Source organism: Arachis hypogaea, chromosome 1, assembly GCF_003086295.3.
Source record: "Arachis hypogaea cultivar Tifrunner chromosome 1, arahy.Tifrunner.gnm2.J5K5, whole genome shotgun sequence".
In the NCBI taxonomy this organism is placed as follows: domain Eukaryota; kingdom Viridiplantae; phylum Streptophyta; class Magnoliopsida; order Fabales; family Fabaceae; genus Arachis; species Arachis hypogaea.
In genome coordinates, this window is record NC_092036.1 from 8,353,009 (window position 1) to 8,373,350 (window position 20,342).

The 20,342-nt window shown below is 28.5% G+C and overlaps 2 protein-coding genes across 5 annotated transcripts; both read left to right on the top strand.

The window, feature by feature from the left end:
- Nucleotides 1-9,521: 9,521 nt before the first annotated feature.
- On the top strand, nt 9,522-11,636 carry LOC112799150 (putative pentatricopeptide repeat-containing protein At3g01580). Its single transcript, XM_025841676.1, has one exon. It carries the CDS (start codon nt 9,522-9,524, stop codon nt 11,634-11,636), a length of 2,115 nt encoding a protein of 704 aa, XP_025697461.1.
- Nucleotides 11,637-12,242: 606 nt separating this feature from the next.
- Nucleotides 12,243-19,363, top strand: LOC112794369 (probable LRR receptor-like serine/threonine-protein kinase At1g06840). 4 transcript variants are annotated; one of them, XM_025836428.3, is made up of 21 exons: nt 12,243-12,514; nt 13,555-13,728; nt 14,021-14,171; nt 14,260-14,331; nt 14,483-14,554; nt 14,765-14,908; nt 15,013-15,084; nt 15,192-15,263; nt 15,370-15,444; nt 15,748-15,816; nt 15,934-16,002; nt 16,087-16,158; nt 16,307-16,390; nt 16,561-16,629; nt 16,761-17,254; nt 17,398-17,559; nt 17,662-17,945; nt 18,090-18,141; nt 18,248-18,498; nt 18,579-18,713; nt 18,844-19,363. In XM_025836428.3, exons 2-21 carry the CDS (start codon nt 13,623-13,625, stop codon nt 19,189-19,191), a joined length of 2,853 nt encoding a protein of 950 aa, XP_025692213.1. In that variant the 5' UTR covers nt 12,243-12,514; nt 13,555-13,622; the 3' UTR covers nt 19,192-19,363. The 4 variants fall into 4 exon arrangements, with proteins under 4 accessions (XP_025692213.1, XP_025692208.1, XP_025692200.1 ...); XM_025836423.3 differs by having other exon boundaries at nt 12,243-12,446; XM_025836415.3 differs by having other exon boundaries at nt 12,243-12,418.
- The last annotated feature ends 979 nt before the right edge of the window (nt 19,364-20,342 follow it).

Sequence of the window (20,342 nt, forward strand, 5' to 3'; positions counted from 1 at the left end):
TAATTATAATTATATCATAAAATTATAATAATTACGATAGTTATATTATATATTTTAATTATTTATGTAAGTAAATAAACTAGAAAACAATCAAATCAAATCATGACGGTAAATAAATAATATAGAATAATATTATACATTTAATTGCATTATAATTAGCTCATGAATAATGTATGATTATATTATTTTAGGAAAATATTTTTATTATAATTATATCAAATTAATATTTAATATATCATTTAAATCTATTTTTTATATAACAATAATATTATATATTTATATATCACTTTTTTAAACTTATTCTTACAAATATTGGCATATAATTAATATAGATAACATATATACTTAATAAATATCTTTATTAAATTAATTATAACGATTAATACAAGATAATCTCATAAGTATAACCTAATTATAGCAAGAATTTTCATAAAAACAATTGACTACTAATTTGAATATAATTGATATAGTTAAATTGATACAACCGATAAGATTGAGAATATGTAGCAATTATAGCAATTATTATATCAATTATAATAATAATTCACGTGACTTCATATACAGTAATTTTTGAATTATAATTATCACATAATTATACTTGAATATTATTTAATTTTAGATATTTTATAGGTAATATTCATTATCACATGAATTATCATTATTACTCAATAATAATAATAATAATAATAATAATAATAATAATAATAATAATAATAATAATAATAATAATTTCGAATTTATATAATTGATATAATTGATATAGTTCTAATTCTCATTCGTATGTAATAATTTTATTAATATGTATTTACAGTTTTAATCAATATATAATAATAATAATAATAATAATAATAATAATATTATTATTATTATTATATGAATATAAAATTAATTAGTTAACAAATTGAATTTAGTTTATGAATTTTTATTTTCTACTCAAATTTTTAATTATTAGTGATTTTATTTTTTATATTTACAATAAATTTTTACTATAAAAAAATTAGTTTTGATTGTTTCCTATTTCATTTATTTACAGTCATAATTAAATTTAATATAATTATAATAATATAAATCTGCTTCATATATAGCAATAATATTATAGAAAATATTATTGCACGATTGTAGAATAAAAAATAATCATATATATAAAACGAAATAATTATAACAACAAAATTAATACATGTGATTTAAATGTTTTTAATAGCCGGTAACATGAAGTTTAGCAAAATATAATTCATATATTTTTTTATTTATGTATATGTATATAATTATTTATGTATATATATATATAATTATTTAACAAAATTAATATATACGTATATATAAATAAAAAATTATTATAATTTCTGAAAATTATACATGAATTTTTTTTCTCAAATAAATTTATTCTAATTATATTACAATTAGCTCATGAATAATGCATGATTATATTAATTTAAGAAAATATCTTCATTATAATTATATCAAAGTAATATTTAATGCGTTATTAAACTACTTATAAATCATCGATATTTTTAATCATTCTAATTATATCAATTGATATAGTTCTAATTCTCATTCAAGTGCAATAATTTTATTAGGAGATAATTGATGCACACATTAATAGTGACCCATTTAATTTGATATCAATTAGTGGATAACAATAATAATAATAATAATAATAATAATAATAATAATAATAATAATAATAATAATAATAATAATAATAATAATAATAATAATAATAATAATAAAGTCTACACGGTATATGCATTATATTTTAAAAAGCTAAAATATATTTTAAAAAATTAGAGTATTAATAATCGATTATGATTAATATCAATATCAATAATTAATTTTTATAATTATTTTTTGTACTACTAAAGGCTACATATAGTGTTTTTTTTTTGTAGAATAAAAAAGGTTGTGATTCGTAACATTTTTGTAAAGTTATATCGTATGGACATAAGATTAATTAGATAACAAATTGAATTTTAATTAATATATTTTATTTTCTGCTCATATTTTTTCATTAATTATTTTACTTTTTATATTTACAGTAATATTGAATATAAAAAAGAAAAAAAATAATATTGAATGTTATCTATTTTATTTATTTAGATTCATAATTAAATTTGATATAATTATAGCAAATATCTAGGATTAATAATAACATGATAGTATAATTTTAAGTTGTATAATATAATAAAAAATGTAGCAATTTATGTATGTTTCCTATATAGCAATAATATTATATATATTTATATATCTCCTCTTTTAGCTCTTTCCTAAAAATATTAGCATATAATTAATGTCGATAATATATATATTTAGTAAGTATCTCCATTGAAAATATGTGTTAACTATTACCGTGTATAATTAGTGTGTGTATATATATAAGGATTAATAGTGAATTGTTACAATTATTTATCATCTACAAAATTCATCCCTCAGACATAGAACTTCTTCTGTTTATTATTTTTCATACCTAAGGGATACTAATTACAATTCTATCAACAGTATTACCTATGATAGATTATGTAATGAAAAAGTTTGAAAAATAAAGATAAGAATTATAAGGTTATGAAAAGTCTCGTCCTTGACAAGAACAACACGACTTATATAGAAATGGTTCTTATGGATGATAAGGTAAGTTGATTATTTTCTATGATTCTTTCAAGTGATGCTAGGTCCATTTTATAAATAATTTTTGTTTATATTTTAAGTTTATTTGATAAATAAACCCTTGCACAAATTAAAGACAGTGCGATTTTATAGATTTATAAGTGAGTGCTAATAGCCTTTATATTTAATTTGTTTTAGAGTGTGATAATAGCCAATATGTTTGTTGGTAGATTTAACTATTACTATATTATTTATGATCACATTCAGTATATATGTCTGATTTATTGAAAAAAGTAGATTATTAAAATCGATTAATAACTATTTTAGAGGTAATCCAATTAATACTAAATTAAAAAAAAAAAACAAAAAATATATAACATATTATTTTTTTATTAATCAAATTATTATAGTTTAAATTAATTTTAAAAAATAATTTAAAATTATAATTTCAATCTTATTACGTGCATGGCACGGGTGATTACACTTGTTGATCATATAATAATGAATTAATAATAAAGTCTAGGTTGGTTATTATTATTGTCACTACAACGATTATATAATTTTTACATTTTTGTACACTTATGTTTCTTTAATTTTAACTAACACTTTATTAGTGTTACTAAAATTATTTAACCATCTTAAAAACTATAACACAACATAACACTTTTATAAAATAAAAATTTAGATAAAATTAACTTCATACAAAATTGATAATTAAAAATTATTAAAAAAATTTAATTAAATTTATTAATATATAAATACTATTAATACTCTCAATACTCTTAATTTAATAAGTATTATGTAATACTAATAAGTGATAGTTGAATGAAAAACATGAGGAAATACTAATATGGCCGTGTATAAAAAATATAAAAAATAGGTAGTATATATATATATATTTTTTTTTTCTTTCTATTTTCTTTTTTGACAGACTTTCTGTTGCCTTGACACGGTTGAAAGTAATAGGGGTGAATGCGGATTGGATCGAATCTATTCTATTATATAAAAATCGGATGTCTGCACTTAATGATAGAGCTGATGTGGCATACTCCAAAGAGTATTTCCCGATTTAATTATTTTAACTCATTAAAAATAATTTATTACCATGACTTAAATATATCAGCTAATTGATTTGATTAGATATTTAAATATTAATATAATTTATTATAATATATATTATTTAATTAATTTTACTATATTAATTGTAATTTGTTATATTAGTTAATTAATTTATTCATTTATAAAATCTGAAATAAAAAGAATAAATTTGTTGTTTATTCTAATTGAATTCATTAAATTTAATTATACATTATATACGAATTAATAATAATTTATAAATCACTCTAATTTATAATATTCAATAAAATAATTTATAAATCACTTTATATTATATATGTATTAACAAAATATTATATATATATTAATGTGTTAATTAAATATTATATACGCACAGAAAAATAAATACAAAAATAATTTATATAATATTGATAATATTATATTAGTACGGTGATTTTTTTTGTTTTGATATCATATAGTATAGGTCAATTAGTATTATTTAACATATCTAAATATTTATTATAGGATATTACGTCTTTATTATTTCGATTCTCTTAGCACCTATAAATACCCTTCTATATTGTATCATTTTACACAACTTGAATACACACAAACTTTTTCTCTACTGCTCTCTCTTACCCTTTCTAATAATAATAAGTATAGTTTAATTTAGTTAGAAGTTTATTATTTTATAGTCTTCTATAAAATAATTTTTTTATCACTTTGGATATTTTAACTCTTTTTTCTTTTTTTCTCTTTACATGTAATTTTGTTGTGCATTAACTTTGTTTATTTAATGATGAAATATACTCATGTTAATTCTATCATATAATAGTTTATTTTTCTCCTATGTATTTTGATTTATATAGTTACTATTGATCTTACTGTTTTTGATCTTGCTGTTTTCGTTTTCTTGAATTGTTCTTTATTTTTTTATAACTTGATAATTTAAAAAAAAAGCAAAGAACAGAAAAAAAGATGGCCAAAGACGAAGGTTAAAAGTCTAAAGCAGCAATATCATTCCTCAGCATTATTATTATTAATATAAACTTTATTATTTCTTTTCTAACATTCTTTAATACAAGCTTCGTTTCTTTTTCTTAATTTATTATTAATATTTTTATTCTTTTTTTCTCTAATTATAAATCTCCTTAGAATAATTTTTTGATCGGATATTTTTTTTGTCTAATAAATTTTTTTCTCTATTTTTTGTCAAAAATAATTGATATTAAAAAACAAGGTAAAAGTAAATTTTAAGATTCAAATTTAAATAAGATGTGCAAAGGATAACTTATTGAATTCATTTGGTCGATTTAAACACTTTGTATTATCGTCATTGAAAATTTCAAATACTATTATAAAATTCTAGATATTTTTATTTTATTATTCTTAAATTATATATTATACCGTGTATTTGAAGAGTTTCATCTTTTTAAAAATAAGTGTGACATTATATACTTGTTTAGATATAAATAAATGAAGAATAAGGTTAAAGTGAGTAAAAAAATTGATTATGATAGACTAATTATATTATTATTAATTAATTATATTAAAAGATTAAGATTATAATAGATTATCATTATTTTATTATTTTTTTATTTTTTGATATTAATTCAGATGTTTAGCTTCTTTTTATTATTATTTTTTATTCTCTTATTTTATGTGTTTATTCCCATAAATTTTGCTAAATTAAATAAAGTACTGTATATCTTCTTTTTATTCTTCTTTTATATACACATAAAATTTATTAAATTATTTCTCTTCCATATAATAATTTTATTTCTCTTCTATTTATATTTCTTTCCTTCAATATTTTATTGGTTCTTATTTTTCTAAATTTTATTTTAATTTATGTATTTGTTCTTACTATACCTATTTTTTTATTTATGTGTAATATACATTCTTATATATGTTATAGAAATATGATTTGATTCCATTAACTTGCCAAATTTTTTTAAAAAATCTAAAGCTAAAGTACAAAAATATATTTATAGATATTTTACTTTAATTTTTTAACTAAAAATATAATTTTTTTGTCATATTTGTTGGAATTTTAAGTTAAATATGAATATTAATTTTTGAAATAGAATAAATATATTTTAAATTTTTTGCATCTAAAAATAATATTCTATCAATGTTAGAATTATTTAGATGGATAAGTAATAGTAAATATAGAATTATTGAGGATGGATAGAACTAAGTATATTTTTTTTATTGAAAATACGAATTTAAAAATATTATACTCAATTTTCAATAGTCAACCTCTCATTGAACCATTGTATTATCAAAAGATTTTTGAAAAAATGAAATAGTTTTAGGTGTATAATTTTTGTAAAAATTTAATTAATTTAAGATATTTATTATCATTGATTAAAAAAGTAAATTGAAATGACAATTTAATATTTCTATACTCTTAAAATATTATTTATTTATTTTTCTAGCATTCTTTATCATCCAATGATCACATTAATATAGTTTAATTCAATAAAATTATTTATTATCATTTGATTGAATAAAATTTTTATTTTAGCTGAAAATTTTAGAATTTCTCAACCTCAAGATCATTCATGTTAACTCATTAAAAAATATAACTAAGAGTGTGGAAGCGTCTCTTTATTCGAGAGTATGATTGAGATCAGAGAGTTTGGCTTTTGTGGTTCTTTGATCTTCGTCAACTAAAACCTTCTGTATTTTTTATAGGGCTGAATCTTAATTTTACTGTGGGAAAAGAGCTACGAAGGCGAGTTTGATGTGTTGGAGACCAAAATTCTAAAGTCATTATTTATATTTGAGTGTGACACTCAATAAACCCTAAAACTCAAATAAAATAGTATCTATGATTTTAATCTCATTTATCTAAATCAAAAGTAATAATGACTTATTTAATTCAACATTTATGACAATAAATGAGATCACCGTTGTATAAGTCATTTAATGTGAAATTACTTAATTTACAATTTTAATTAATATATGTATTATCCATAAATATATTAAGAAATAATAATTTTTTAACAATCTTCTACGTACTTGGGTTATAAATATATATTTTTCTGAGATAAACTCTTATAAATTTTACGCGCAAATCTGAATGTTATTTCTCTTATTACTTTCATAATCTGGTCTATCTCATATATTAGTTATGAAATTACCGATTTTTATCACATTAGTGCCACAACAAAACCACGATGATCCCATACTAAAATACTCAACCATATAGATCAAATTTGGATGAGAAAATTCAGAGATTACATGCAAAAATGATCTCACGCATGTCTATTTTTAACTTGAATAAAATTCTATTGTATTCGGTGACAGACTCAGATAAAATTGTAACGGCAACGTCCGGGCTCATAGCGAAGGCAACTAAGTGATGAGTCTGTAGAAGAAGAAGAGAAGAATTTAACAGACTCACAATGAGAGAGAGAAAGAGAGAGAAAGAGAGAGAGAGAGGGAAATTTACCTAGAGAAGAGGGACTCGGCAGGAGAAAGGTGGCGACGGGCTCAACAGCAACGATAACGGGATGAGCAGCGATGATGATATAAGTTGTGAACAGTGACGGACCCAGAAAAATTTAGTAATGGGGACAAAAATATAATAAAATTTAGGTATAGATATTTTTTTGCTTCCCACAATACTCAACAAGTTAAGGACAAATCCGTCATGAATTTGAATTTCATTTAAAAATCTATAATTGGCTGGCAACGATTTGCTATACATACGAGACAGAATTCGAACCCTCAATACTTACTTAAGCGGATGACTAAGTTGATCACTTGACCAATCTAAATTGGTTTAGATATATTCAAAATTTAAAATTAGAACTATCTAATACATATTGATAAGAACTAGAAATATACACATAATCATTATTATAATATTTAAAATAATAAAAATATAATTTTATACACATAATATAATATTCAAAATAACAAAAAATATTTATAAGGACTTTTTTTTAACATGACTAAATATTATTTTTTTATACATATTTTTAAACAATTATTTTACTTTTTATTATCTCATATTTAATTGTCAAATCTACTTATTATTATTTTTATAGTATAAATAAATTTTTTAACCAAAATAATTACAATATATTAATACATAGATAATATTTTTTTATCTTAAACAATTTTTAAAAAATCACTAATAATTTAAGTTATATTTAATTAGAAAACTAAGTTTTAATTTAATTATTAATTAATTAATTAATATAATATAATTAATTATCACTTTTTTTGAGTGTATTTATTTATTTTTCATACTAAATCAAATTTAACAATATAATTATTATGTGTTAAGTTTAACAAAATATTTTTTAACATAAAATACAAAAGAACTATTTATATTTTATTTTGAGACAAATATAATATAATAAGTGGTATATATGTATATAAGTATTAATTTAAAAAAAAAATTGTGGGGGCAAATGCCCCCTCTATATTAAACGTGGGTCCGTCCCTGTCTGTGAAGGAAGATGTGAATTGTGAATAGGTAGGCGGCGATGGACTCAGCAACAACATGACGCGAGCTATGCGTTTTTTTTTGTGAAGAAGTCGAAAAGAAGAAAATTTTGAGTGAGGATGACTGAGTTTATCTTGCATGGCTATAGAGTATAGACAGAAGCTATAAATCATCTGTGATGTGAGACAAATCCTAATTCCTAAAAAGTGTTTATATGTATATATTCGAGGCGGGTACACCCTAAACCCGACCATATACCATGTTTTGAGCAAAATCTGTCCCGACTTGGGTCAAGTTAGTACTCTTTCTATCTGGGTATGAACGGGTAAGGTACCCGCGTATTCGGAAACTCCTGCCAAGTCTAACCACGTATTGATACTCCATTTATTAAGAGTTTAACGCTAGCCAATGCATTGCTATATACACAAGGCGAGATTCTAACTCCTAATAGTTATTTAAGTGGACGAGTGAGACGATCACTTAACAAACTCAAATTGATTAAGACAAATACTAATTATTTTAACATTTTAATATTAAAAATTTTGAGAGTTTAATTTTAATTATAATTTTATAAAATATTTATAATAATAATTATTATATATATTATTTAATTTTTTAATAAAATTTTTAATATAATTTTATGTATTATCCCGTACAAGGTACGGGAACATACACTAGTATATCTAAAATTTTGATTCGATCCACATTAAAACGATCTGATTGAATCTAATATTCGCAATTTTTAAACTTGGATCCGATCTGATCTGCATATTTGTGGAAAAGATCGAATCGGATATCAAATATATTCGCAAAACACAAAAATATTTTTAAAAGTTTATTTTTATTAAAAAAATCAATAAAATTTAATTTTTTTATTTTTTTAATAATAAATTAAAATAACACAACATATATAATAATAATTAATTGAAATAAAACATAAAAAAAATGTTTACTTATTTATTTCTTTATTTTTTGTAGATACATAAATATCTGCACAAAATTCGCAATCTCATACTATAAGTGTGCAGATCAAATCCAATCCGATAATCTTACCCCTCAGATCCATATTTGTCCTTTTTAAATTAAATTTGGATAAAAATAGCGGATATGCGGATCAAATCCACTTTCCATGAATACTTGAAAATTAGAATCAAGTTTCCCTCTTTTAAGGAAAGAAAAGAGGTGACAAACCCTAGCTCCATTGCCGCCACCGTCCCGCCGTTGGCCAACTCCTTTTCTTCGTGTCGCAGCTTCTTTGCCTGGTCCAGCTTTGTCATCCGTTGCGTCCGCTAGCTTCTCCGCGTCACATTCTTGCTCCCTCTCTCCTTCACACTCTGCTCGTCAAAGACCACGGAAGGTTTTGTTTCTAAAGTTATAGAACTCAATAGCCATTTTACATATGCACCGGAGGGATCTCTTGGTGAAGCTATTGGGAACTTGCTGCAGTAAGATATCAATTGCACAGTTGCACTCCAAGTGTTTGAAATTGGGCCTCGCCCATGATAGTTACATTGCTACCAATCTTAATGTTCTTTATGCTAAACATGCCTCAGTTAGAGAAGCATATAAGCTATTCGAAGAATCACCTTGTAGAACTGTCCATCTGTGGAATGCTATGCTTAGGAGCTATTGTTTGGAAGGAAAATGGGTAGAGACACTGTGCCTGTTTCATCGGATGAATGCATGTGCTTTATCAGCTGAGGAAAGACCTGACAATTTCACAGTATCAATTTCTTTGAAATCATGCGTTGGTTTGCAGAGGCTGAAATTGGGCGAAATGATTCACGGGTTTCTCAAGAAAGAGGCAATGAATAATGATGTGTTTGTGGGGTCTGCCTTGATTGAGTTGTATTCGAAATGTGGACGAATGAATGATGCTGAAAAAGTGTTTATGGAGTATCCAAATCCAGATGTGGTTCTATGGACTTCAATGGTTACAGGATACGAACGAAGCGGCGATCCTGAACTTGCACTTGCATTTTTCTCACAAATGGTTGTGTCAGAGAATGTGAGTCCTGATCCAGTGACACTTGTTAGCGCTATTTGTGCTTGTGCTCAGTTATTGGATTTTAAGCTTGGAAGAAGTATACATGGATATGTAAAAAGAAGGGGCTATGACACTAAGTTATGTTTGACCAATGCACTGCTGAATTTATATGGAAAAACTGGTTCTATCAAGAGTGCATATAACGTGTTCGAGAAAATGCCTGATAAGGATATTATATCTTGGACCTCAATGGTTGCTTGTTATACTGATAATGGAGCTGAAACCAAGTCATTAGATCTTTTCAATCAAATGATTGATAACAGAGTTGAACCCAACAGGGTTACTATTGTTAGTGTACTGCGATCATGCACTAACATGTCCAATCTGGAAGAGGGTATGAAGATTCACAAATTAGCAATTGACAATGGTCTTGAATTGGATATGGCAGTCTCTACAGCTCTTATGGACATGTACATGAAATGCTTTAAGCCTGAAACTGCAATTAGCCTCTTCAACAGAATGCCAGAGAAGGATGTAGTTTCTTGGGCTGTTTTGTTTAGTGGGTATGCTGAAATTGGAATGGCTCACAAGTCAATGGGCATTTTCCGCAACATGTTATCTAGTGGAACCCTACCCGATGCAATCGCCCTCGTGAAGATTCTTGCTGCTAGCTCGGATTTGGGGATTCTTCAACAAGCCGTTTGTCTTCATGGTTTCTTAACTAAATGTGGATTTGACAATAACATTTTTGTCGGTGCATCTCTCATAGAGATGTATGCAAAATGTAGTAGCATAGATAACGCTAACAAAGTTTTCAAACAAATGACACATAAAGATGTTGTTGTGTGGAGCTCAATCATTGCAGCTTATGGATTCCATGGGCAAGGAGAAGCAGCATTGAAGTTATTCAACGAGATGGTTGATAGTTCACATGTTAAGCCTAATCATGTAACCTTCCTTTCTATTCTGTTTGCTTGTAGTCATGCAGGTTTGATTAAAGAAGGGATAAAGATATTTGATACAATGTTAAATGAGTACCAATTGAAGCCGAACTCAGAGCACTATGCCATAATGGTTGATCTTCTTGGCCGGGTTGGAGATCTAGATAAGGGCTTGGAAATAATCAATCGCATGCCAATGCAAGCTGGTGCTAATGTGTGGGGAGCCTTGCTTGGTGCATGTAGGATTCATCAAAACATAAATATGGGAGAACTTGCAGCTCAGAATCTTTTTTCCTTAGACCCTAATCATGCAGGGTATTATGTACTCTTATCAAATATTTATTGTGGGGAAAAGAATTGGCATAATGCTGCAAATATTAGGAAATTGGTAAAGGAAAATAGGTTGAAGAAGATTGTAGGTCGAAGTATGGTTGAGTTAAGGAATGAGGTTCATAATTTTGTTGCTTCTGATAGATTACATCATGAATGTGATCAAATTTATGACATGCTAAGAAAACTTAATGCAAGAATGAGGGAAGAAGGTTATGCTCCTCAAGTACAGATTGAGCCTCTTGTGAGTTATTAACTTGTAATCATGAAAATTACTACCATTTTTTGGAAAAAAAATATTATACTAGCTATCTCTTCGTAGAGATATTCTTTATACAGCTGTCATACTAGCTATCTCTTCAAATTCTTTATACAGCTCTCACTTATTAGTGTCACACAATACCCACTAAACTAGATGTACTAATAGTATTCATACATTAATAAAATTATCAAATTATTTAACTATTCTTAGTTATTAATTTCACATAAAATTAATTACATCTCACTTTTCACCTTTTTATAATTAACCGTTACTAAATAATGTGTGTCTTTTATTTATTGTCTATTTATCCAGGGTACGCTTTTGATTTGATGTAGAAATATCAAACATTTTGTGTATTGCGTCTTTCTTCACTCAATTTTTTTATTCATTGCTTGTCTCAGCTGTCTCATTCGGGGGTTTTGCTTTCTCTTCTTCTTTCTCTCCTCCTTCAATTTTCATTCATCCCCCACAAAAGTCAAAGTCTTCAACTACACACATTATTATTATTATTATTATTATTATTATTATTATTATACCTCTCTTTCTCTTTCAAGTTTCAACCATTTTCTCCCTTTATTTTATACTGAGAAATTCCCATTGAATTTGGATTCAAAAAAGCTACAGTTTTCATGACAGTGATGGCATTGCATTCATCATCAACTCCACCACCTACATTTCCTGCTGCATTTGTTGTGTGTGCTGACCTGGTCCTACTCCTACTCACTCTTCTTCATCCCTTTCATTTTCATCATATGTTCACGCCTCACTCTCTTTTGGTAACTTTAGCTACAACTACACCCATGTGTTAGTTTAAATTTTTGTTTTCTTTCTTCATATATCATTATTCTCTTTCTTTATAGCTGTTATCTCAGGTATTCTTATTTAATTTGGTTCCATGGATACATAGTTGCCACCCCATGTGTTAATTTTTGCTTTCTTCATACCATTTACTTCAAAGTTAGAGTCTTTTTTGCTCATAATATTTAGCTCTTAATTATCTCAGGTACTCTTCTTTATATACTGGTTTTCTTCTTTAACTTATAGTTGACACCCCATGTGTTAGTTCTTGTTTTGTTCACAGTGTTTGATTCAAAGTTAGCTTCTTTTTTGTTCATAGTATTCAGTTGTTAATTATCTTGATTGTAGCCACCCCAAGACTTTATTTTTGCTTAGTTATACTGTTTGCTTCCAAGTTAGATTCTTTTTTGTTCATAATATTCAGCTCTTACTTTGGTAGCTTTAACCTCATGTGCTAGTGTTTTTTGCATTTTTTGGATAGTTTTTTATTCCAATTTAGACTCTTTCTTGATCATAACATTCAGGCGCTATCTCAAATTTTCGTCTTTAGTTGCCATCCTTTTTCCTTTTTGTTTCTCCAAGTATTTACTTTCTAAATTAAGAGCCTAATAGTTATTTGTATTTGCATTTTAGCTTTGACTTTGCTTTTAGTTCTGTTATTTTCTTCTTTGATTTGATATGCCTTGGTTTTCTACACTGAATTGCTTTAACCTCATGTGCTAGTGTTTTTTGCATTTTTTGGATAGTTTTTTATTCCAATTTAGACTCTTTCTTGATCATAACATTCAGGCGCTATCTCAAATTTTCATCTTTAGTTGCCATCCTTTTTCCTTTTTGTTTCTCCAAGTATTTACTTTCTAAATTAAGAGCCTAATAGTTATTTGTATTTGCATTTTAGCTTTGACTTTGCTTTTAGTTCTGTTATTTTCTTCTTTGATTTGATATGCCTTGGTTTTCTACACTGAATTGCTTTTGCCTTTTAGTTTGATAACTATTGTAAATTCTGTACTTTATGCATACATGGGGTTTTATCTAAAATGGATATTCTTCTTTAGTTTTGAACTTAGGCTTTTATGCGTCCATGGATGTTTCTTACCTAAGTTGTTGCTTTCAGAGAGAGAAAAGTAGCTTGCTTGGTTCATGAGAAACATTTAAGAGTTTGTTGATATCTACTTTGCCGGGATGTATCTTTCAAAGGGTTGCAAGCATCAAGTTCTTTTCATCTTGTGGTTCTGCTGCTACTTGCTACATGTTTCGGCGGAGAATAATATCACTGACCCTGTTGAAGGTTTTACCCTTCTACTTTCATTTTGGTTTGATATATATTCCATGATGCTTTTCTTCTAGAAGTGAATATTTCCAGTCCATTAATTTGTCTGTGTGTATAATTGTTGTTGTGCTAAAGATCATAAGAAAACTTAGTAAAAACAATTGTGCAAATGCAGTATTCATGTGTCCCTTGCAATAATTATCCAAATAATTAAAAAAAAAAACTTTATGAAGCAGTGCTCATAATGTGTAATGTAGGTAACTGTTTGTTCCATTGATGATGAGGTGATTGCTTTTGTTTTAATATGTAGTTGAAGCATTGAATGCCATAAAGCAAAGATTGAATGACCCTAATGGAAATTTGAGCAACTGGGGACATAATGATCCGTGTACATCGAAGTGGACAGGAGTTTTGTGCTACAATGAAACATTGGATGATGGATATCTACATGTTCAAGAACTGTGTGGCCTCTATCTTCTATTTGACATTTCTTTTCCATAAAATCCATATGAACATTTCTAAGCTTCCATTTGTTTTTCTTGTTTGTAGGCAATTACTGAGTTTAAACCTGACAGGAAATTTGGCACCCGAGCTCGGCAACTTAACCCGTTTGTTAAGATTGTAAGACTTTGTCTACATTGATGTTTAAGAAAGGACTAATATTGTGAATGGTTTTCCAATTTAGCAATTGCTAGATGCCATTTTTACTCTTTTTTTGCAGCTGTTAATTTATCCTTCTTCCTCTGATATATGCTTTTCTTTGTTCTCTAAGGAACTTTATGTGGAACAAGATAACTGGGAGTATTCCGAAGGAAATCGGTGAAATCAAAACTTTGCAACTCTTGTAAGTTGAGATTTCCATTTTGGCTTGTGTTTTTTTTCTCTCACCATTTGGTTCAATAACAAGGTTGTTTTATTGCCTTGGTAATTTTGAATCACTTTGTTACATAAATATCCTTGTCTATGAATCAGTTTTGAATTCTGGTTCCTATAAGATTCCAAGAAAAAAAATTCAAATTCTCTCTCAAATTTTTGTTTTTTATTGGTTTTGTAGGCTTCTGAATGGAAACAACTTAACTGGTCCACTACCAGATGAGCTCGGCTATCTTCCGAATTTGGATAGGATACAAATTGATCAGAACAATATATCAGGGCCCGTACCTAAATCATTTGCAAACCTGAACAAGACAAAGCACTTGTAAGGTTCTTTATGATCAAAGTGTTGTTCAATTAGTATTAATTTTTCTACTTCACTTGTATTGTTACCATAATGGTTTCATCTTTTTCCTTTTGATGGAGCAGCCACATGAACAATAATTCACTTAGCGGACAAATCCCACCGGAGCTTTCCCGGTTGCCAAGTCTTGTTCATCTGTAAGTTGATGATGACTGGATATCATTGATATAATTGCATCCATTCAAATAACTTTCTTGATTCTGTTTTATCCTTCGTTGTGATGCGAAAATCTTTGGACTTGCAGTCTTCTTGATAACAACAAATTAACAGGATATCTTCCGAGTGACCTCTACAAGTTGCCAAACTTACTTATAATGTATGGTTTGTTATTCTTTTCATCTTCTTTTCTTGGGAAAAAGCACAGAGTCTTGTTGTAAAATTATATTTCTAAATTGTTGTTTCAAATCTTCTTGTTCTTGCAGTCAACTTGATAACAATAACTTTGAGGGAAATACTATTCCAAGTTCTTATGGCAACATGTCAAAACTGCTGAAAATGTAAGTGAATTTGCTATGCAATAACTTTTGAGAATCTTGGTGATTGATTTCTTATATGTAGGAAACAAAATTTTATTTTATAATAATCTAATAGTCATAAAGAATGTTGAAAAATCCCTCCATAAAATCCTTTTTAGACGGCTTAGTACTTTGTTGAAGCCCATAATTGAAGAACAATGCCATATTCTATTTTTATTACTTTCCATTTTCTTTTTGGCTATATTTGTAGGAAACAATTTTGTTGCTGTTTCTCCCTCCCTCTGCTTAATAAAATTTCTTAATTTAGTTTATTGGTTTTATCAGGAGTCTTAGGAATTGCAACTTGAGAGGACCAGTTCCTGATTTAAGCAGGATACCCCACCTTCTTTATCTGTAAGTTCCATGATCTAATTTTCATTTAACATAAGATTTTGTACCATGTGTAGTGATGATAAATAGAGTTATGTAGTCTGAAAATGTTTTACTGACTATTATTTATAAAAATTTCAGAGACCTCAGTTCCAATCAGTTGAATGGATCAATTCCTAGCAACAAGCTTTCCAACAACATCACAACCATGTAAGGATCTCTTTTGTGTGAATATTTTTCCTTGCATACAGAATGTTTTTACTTTTAGTTTCTGATATCCACTAATATATGCAGTGATTTATCGAACAACAAGCTTACTGGAACTATTCCATCCTACTTTTCTAGTCTTCCTGTTCTTCAAAGATTGTAAGTTTCTTTCTATTTAGCATCCTTTTCAAACATTTTACCTTGAATTGCTTAGTAAGATAATATTTCTATGGAACAATCATGGCATCATGTTATAAAGTAGATGATGACTTTCGAGTTTCGACTAAATTATCATCTTATCTGGCAGGTCACTTGAAAACAATTTATTGAAAGGCAGTGTTTCTTCCACCATTTGGCAGAACAAGACTTTGAATGGCAAAAAATTTATCTTGTAAGATTAGAAGTGATGAATTCTACAATTTTTGGCCACTTAGATGTGTATTTGAGAGTGTTTATCTGTGGTTTTCATATTTTTTGGATGTTGTTGACATTTTTCATGTTCCTTTTTATAGATGTTATCGAAATTTCCGAAATGCTAAGCATATGTTTCTCATCTTGCAGGGAGTTGCAAAACAATAGCCTTACAAGCATATCAGGCACTAGTGATATTCCTCCAAATGTCACACTCTCGTATAATTCTAATATACCAGCTTACGATCTTTTTTATGCTTGTTAATTATATATAGTGGTGATGAGCATTAGATATGATCATTTATAAATTACTTTGTCACATTGTAATGCAAAAAATTGATGTATTTCAGGCTCAATGGGAATCCTCTATGCTCAAATAATAAGTCCTTGGTTCAATTCTGTGGATCTGAGACTGCTGACAATAACACAAATGGCATTGTTTCAACAAATTCCAGCTCATGCCCTGCTCAAGCGTGCCCTCCTCCTTTCGAATATTCCTTCGACTGTTTCTGTGCAGCACCATTGCTTGTCAGTTATCGACTGAAAAGTCCTGGATTTTCGGATTTTCGACCATACGTGCTTTCCTTTCAGGAATACCTGAGTACAGGTCTTAGTATACAGATGGATCAGCTTCAATTTAGTTTTTATTGGCAAGCCGGACCTCGGTTGAGAATGGACTTGAAGCTTTTTCCAGTTTATGTTGGTAACAGCAGCTCTCATATTTTCAATACAACCGAGCTCCTACGGCTCATGACCATGTTCACTGGATGGCACATTCAAGACAGTGATTTGTTTGGACCTTATGAGTTACTTGGCTTCAATCTCCTTGATCCTTACAAGGGTGGTAAGTCTCAAAATTTCAAATTTGATTTAATGCTTGACAATCACAATAAAACTTGGGTCACATTTTCTTTAGCTCAGTGAGAATTACAAATTCAAAGTCTTATCTATATAGATTAAGCTGTTATTACAATTCTTTCTATGCAGTGGTCATCCCCAAGTCTTCAAATTCAAAGATAAGTACAGGTGCTTTGGCTGGCATAATCTTAGGATCAATTGCCTGCGCCGTGACGTTATCTGCAATAGTTACCCTCCTTATATTAAGAGTGAAGTTGAAAGATCATCCTGTAGTTTCGAAGCGACGTCATTGTGAGTTTTAGTTTTGCTCTTTCACCTAGCACAAGTGCCTTGTGCATGAAGCTTGAGTTTATATAAAAGGATATGTTAACCTTTGATTCTCTTTACTTGCAGCATCTAAGATCTCAATAAAAATTGATGGTGTAAGGGCCTTCACTTTTGGAGAATTGTCTGCTGCTACCAACAATTTTAGCAACTCTTCTCAAGTAGGACAAGGAGGTTATGGCAAGGTTTACAAAGGTATTCTTTCTGATGGCACCGTTGTTGCCATTAAACGTGCGCAGGAGGGGTCGCTGCAAGGTGAGAAAGAGTTCCTCACAGAAATATCATTACTTTCGAGGCTACATCATCGCAACCTTGTGTCTCTCCTTGGATACTGTGATGAAGAGGGTGAACAGGTACCTTTAGCTTTTAATTTCAGAAAGTTTAAACATTCTATGCTCCATTTTGGTAAATTCTATGCAAGTCCATTTTCTTTTTATCATTGTGAACTCCCTTTCTGTTAAGATTCTTGCATTTGGATTGTTGCTTTGTGCTTGCAGATGCTGGTTTATGAATTCATGCCAAATGGTACACTAAGGGAACACATTTCAGGTACACTATCCGGTTTGAATAAGAAGCACAATGATATTTTGGATCATTTATTTTACTTTCCTTTTATGTTGTATCTCTTTAAGTGTATGCTTATGTTTTACAACAGTTACAGCAAAAGAGCCTCTGAGTTTCGCCATGAGATTGAAGATTGCACTAGGGTCAGCAAAGGGTCTTATGTATTTACACACTGAAGCTGATCCTCCAATATTCCACAGAGATGTTAAAGCCAGCAACATATTATTGGACTCTAAGTTCACAGCAAAAGTGGCTGATTTCGGACTTTCGCGGCTCGCTCCAGTTCCTGATCTTGAAGGAGTTGTCCCTGGCCATGTATCCACAGTGGTAAAGGGAACCCCGGTAAGTAAGGCTTTTGTGATAGGACTTGCTCATGTTAAAGTTGAAATTATAGACTTTAATTTTCATTCTTTTATATGCAGGGTTATCTTGATCCAGAGTACTTCCTAACTCACAAGTTGACTGATAAAAGCGATGTTTATAGTCTTGGGGTTGTGTTTCTGGAACTTTTGACTGGGATGCAACCAATCTCACATGGCAAGAACATTGTTAGAGAGGTATTTACCTATAAACATTTGTAATTAGATCAAACTCACCATGTGAATAAATAATCTTAATTATTTCCTATCTCTTATCATATGACAACATTCTATGATACTTGAGGATGACATAGTTTTTTAATGGTAGGTTAATGTTGCGTATCAATCTGGCGTAATATTTTCGATCATTGATGATCGCATGGGGTCCTATCCATCTGAGCATGTAGAGAAATTCTTGACCTTGGCCCTGAAGTGTTGCGAAGACGAGCCAGAAGCCCGGCCTAAAATGGCAGAGGTGGTTAGGGAGCTTGAAAACATATGGTCCATGATGCCAGAATCAGATACTCGGAGAGCCGAATCGATAACCAGTGATTCAGGAAAGTTAAGTACAAGTACACCATCTTCATCCTCTGCTATAAAGACTCCTTTTGTATCAGGAGATGTTTCAGGTAGTGACCTTGTTAGTGGAGTAATACCAAGCATCAAGCCAAGATAGAAGAAGATTTCATGCTGCATAGTGTGAGTTATTGGATCAGGAAACTATGTGTTTGTTAGATTTGATTTCATCTTCACTATGTAAATTCTTTTTGTTAGTACAATGTAATAAAACTTATAGAGAACTGGAAGGTAAATAATATTATTTTGTAGTTATGTAAGTGTTAGGAAAATAAGTGCATGTTTTATGTTTTATGTTTGAATTAGTTTGTTTTGGTTCAAAACAATTTGTAATCAATAACTTCCTGGTACAGATTTTGTAGGAAAAGAACAAAAAAAAAGGGGATTAACCAAAAAAATTTTTTTTTTTTTTTTGGTCTGATCATTTTGCAACTTATCCTATTGTAACTTCAGAGGTTGCCGATGGTGGTAGGATTTGACTCCTTCATGAGACTTTAATCTTGTGAAATTGAGTTAGCTAGATTCTTAGTAATATTGAACATTCCATGAAAAAATTGCAAAATTCGACTTAAACATGGTGTTAGATCAATATTTAATCTCACGTATCAACAACTAATTCTGACACTTTAAGTCACTAGGAGAGTGTAACGGTAGACGAGATGAGTACGTACTCTCCCTGTTTCAAAATAATAGTGGCTTTAAAATTAATATATTTAGACAATTAAAACAGAGTAAGTATGAAAAGATAGTTCAAATAATATCAAAATGATATTTATTATAAGATCATAAGGGTAAATGAGTCACTAAATTGAAAAAAAAAAACTCACTTAATAGGCTTTATAGTTATGAAACTCGAAAACATTTACATAGATACACATACGAGATATAATACAATATAAAAAATATATTAATTTTAATTTTTTAAGACATGAAGACACTACAATAATAACAAAGCCTTATCCATTAGGTGGAGTCAGTTACATAAATTAAACGATACTATTGAATTCTATCATGTATTATGTCTACAGAGAGACCGTTTACATATAGATCTCGTTTGACCACCTGGTAGATAGTTTTTCTAGATTTTTCTTTATCTTTCACCCTTTGTTCATCTTCTATCTCATCCACCCTCCTGACCGGGTGTTCTGTCGGTCTTATTCTCACATGTCCAAACCACTTAAGACGCGATTCTACCATTTTTTTCATAATAGGTGCTACTCCAACTCTCTCTCTTATATCTTCATTCCTTAT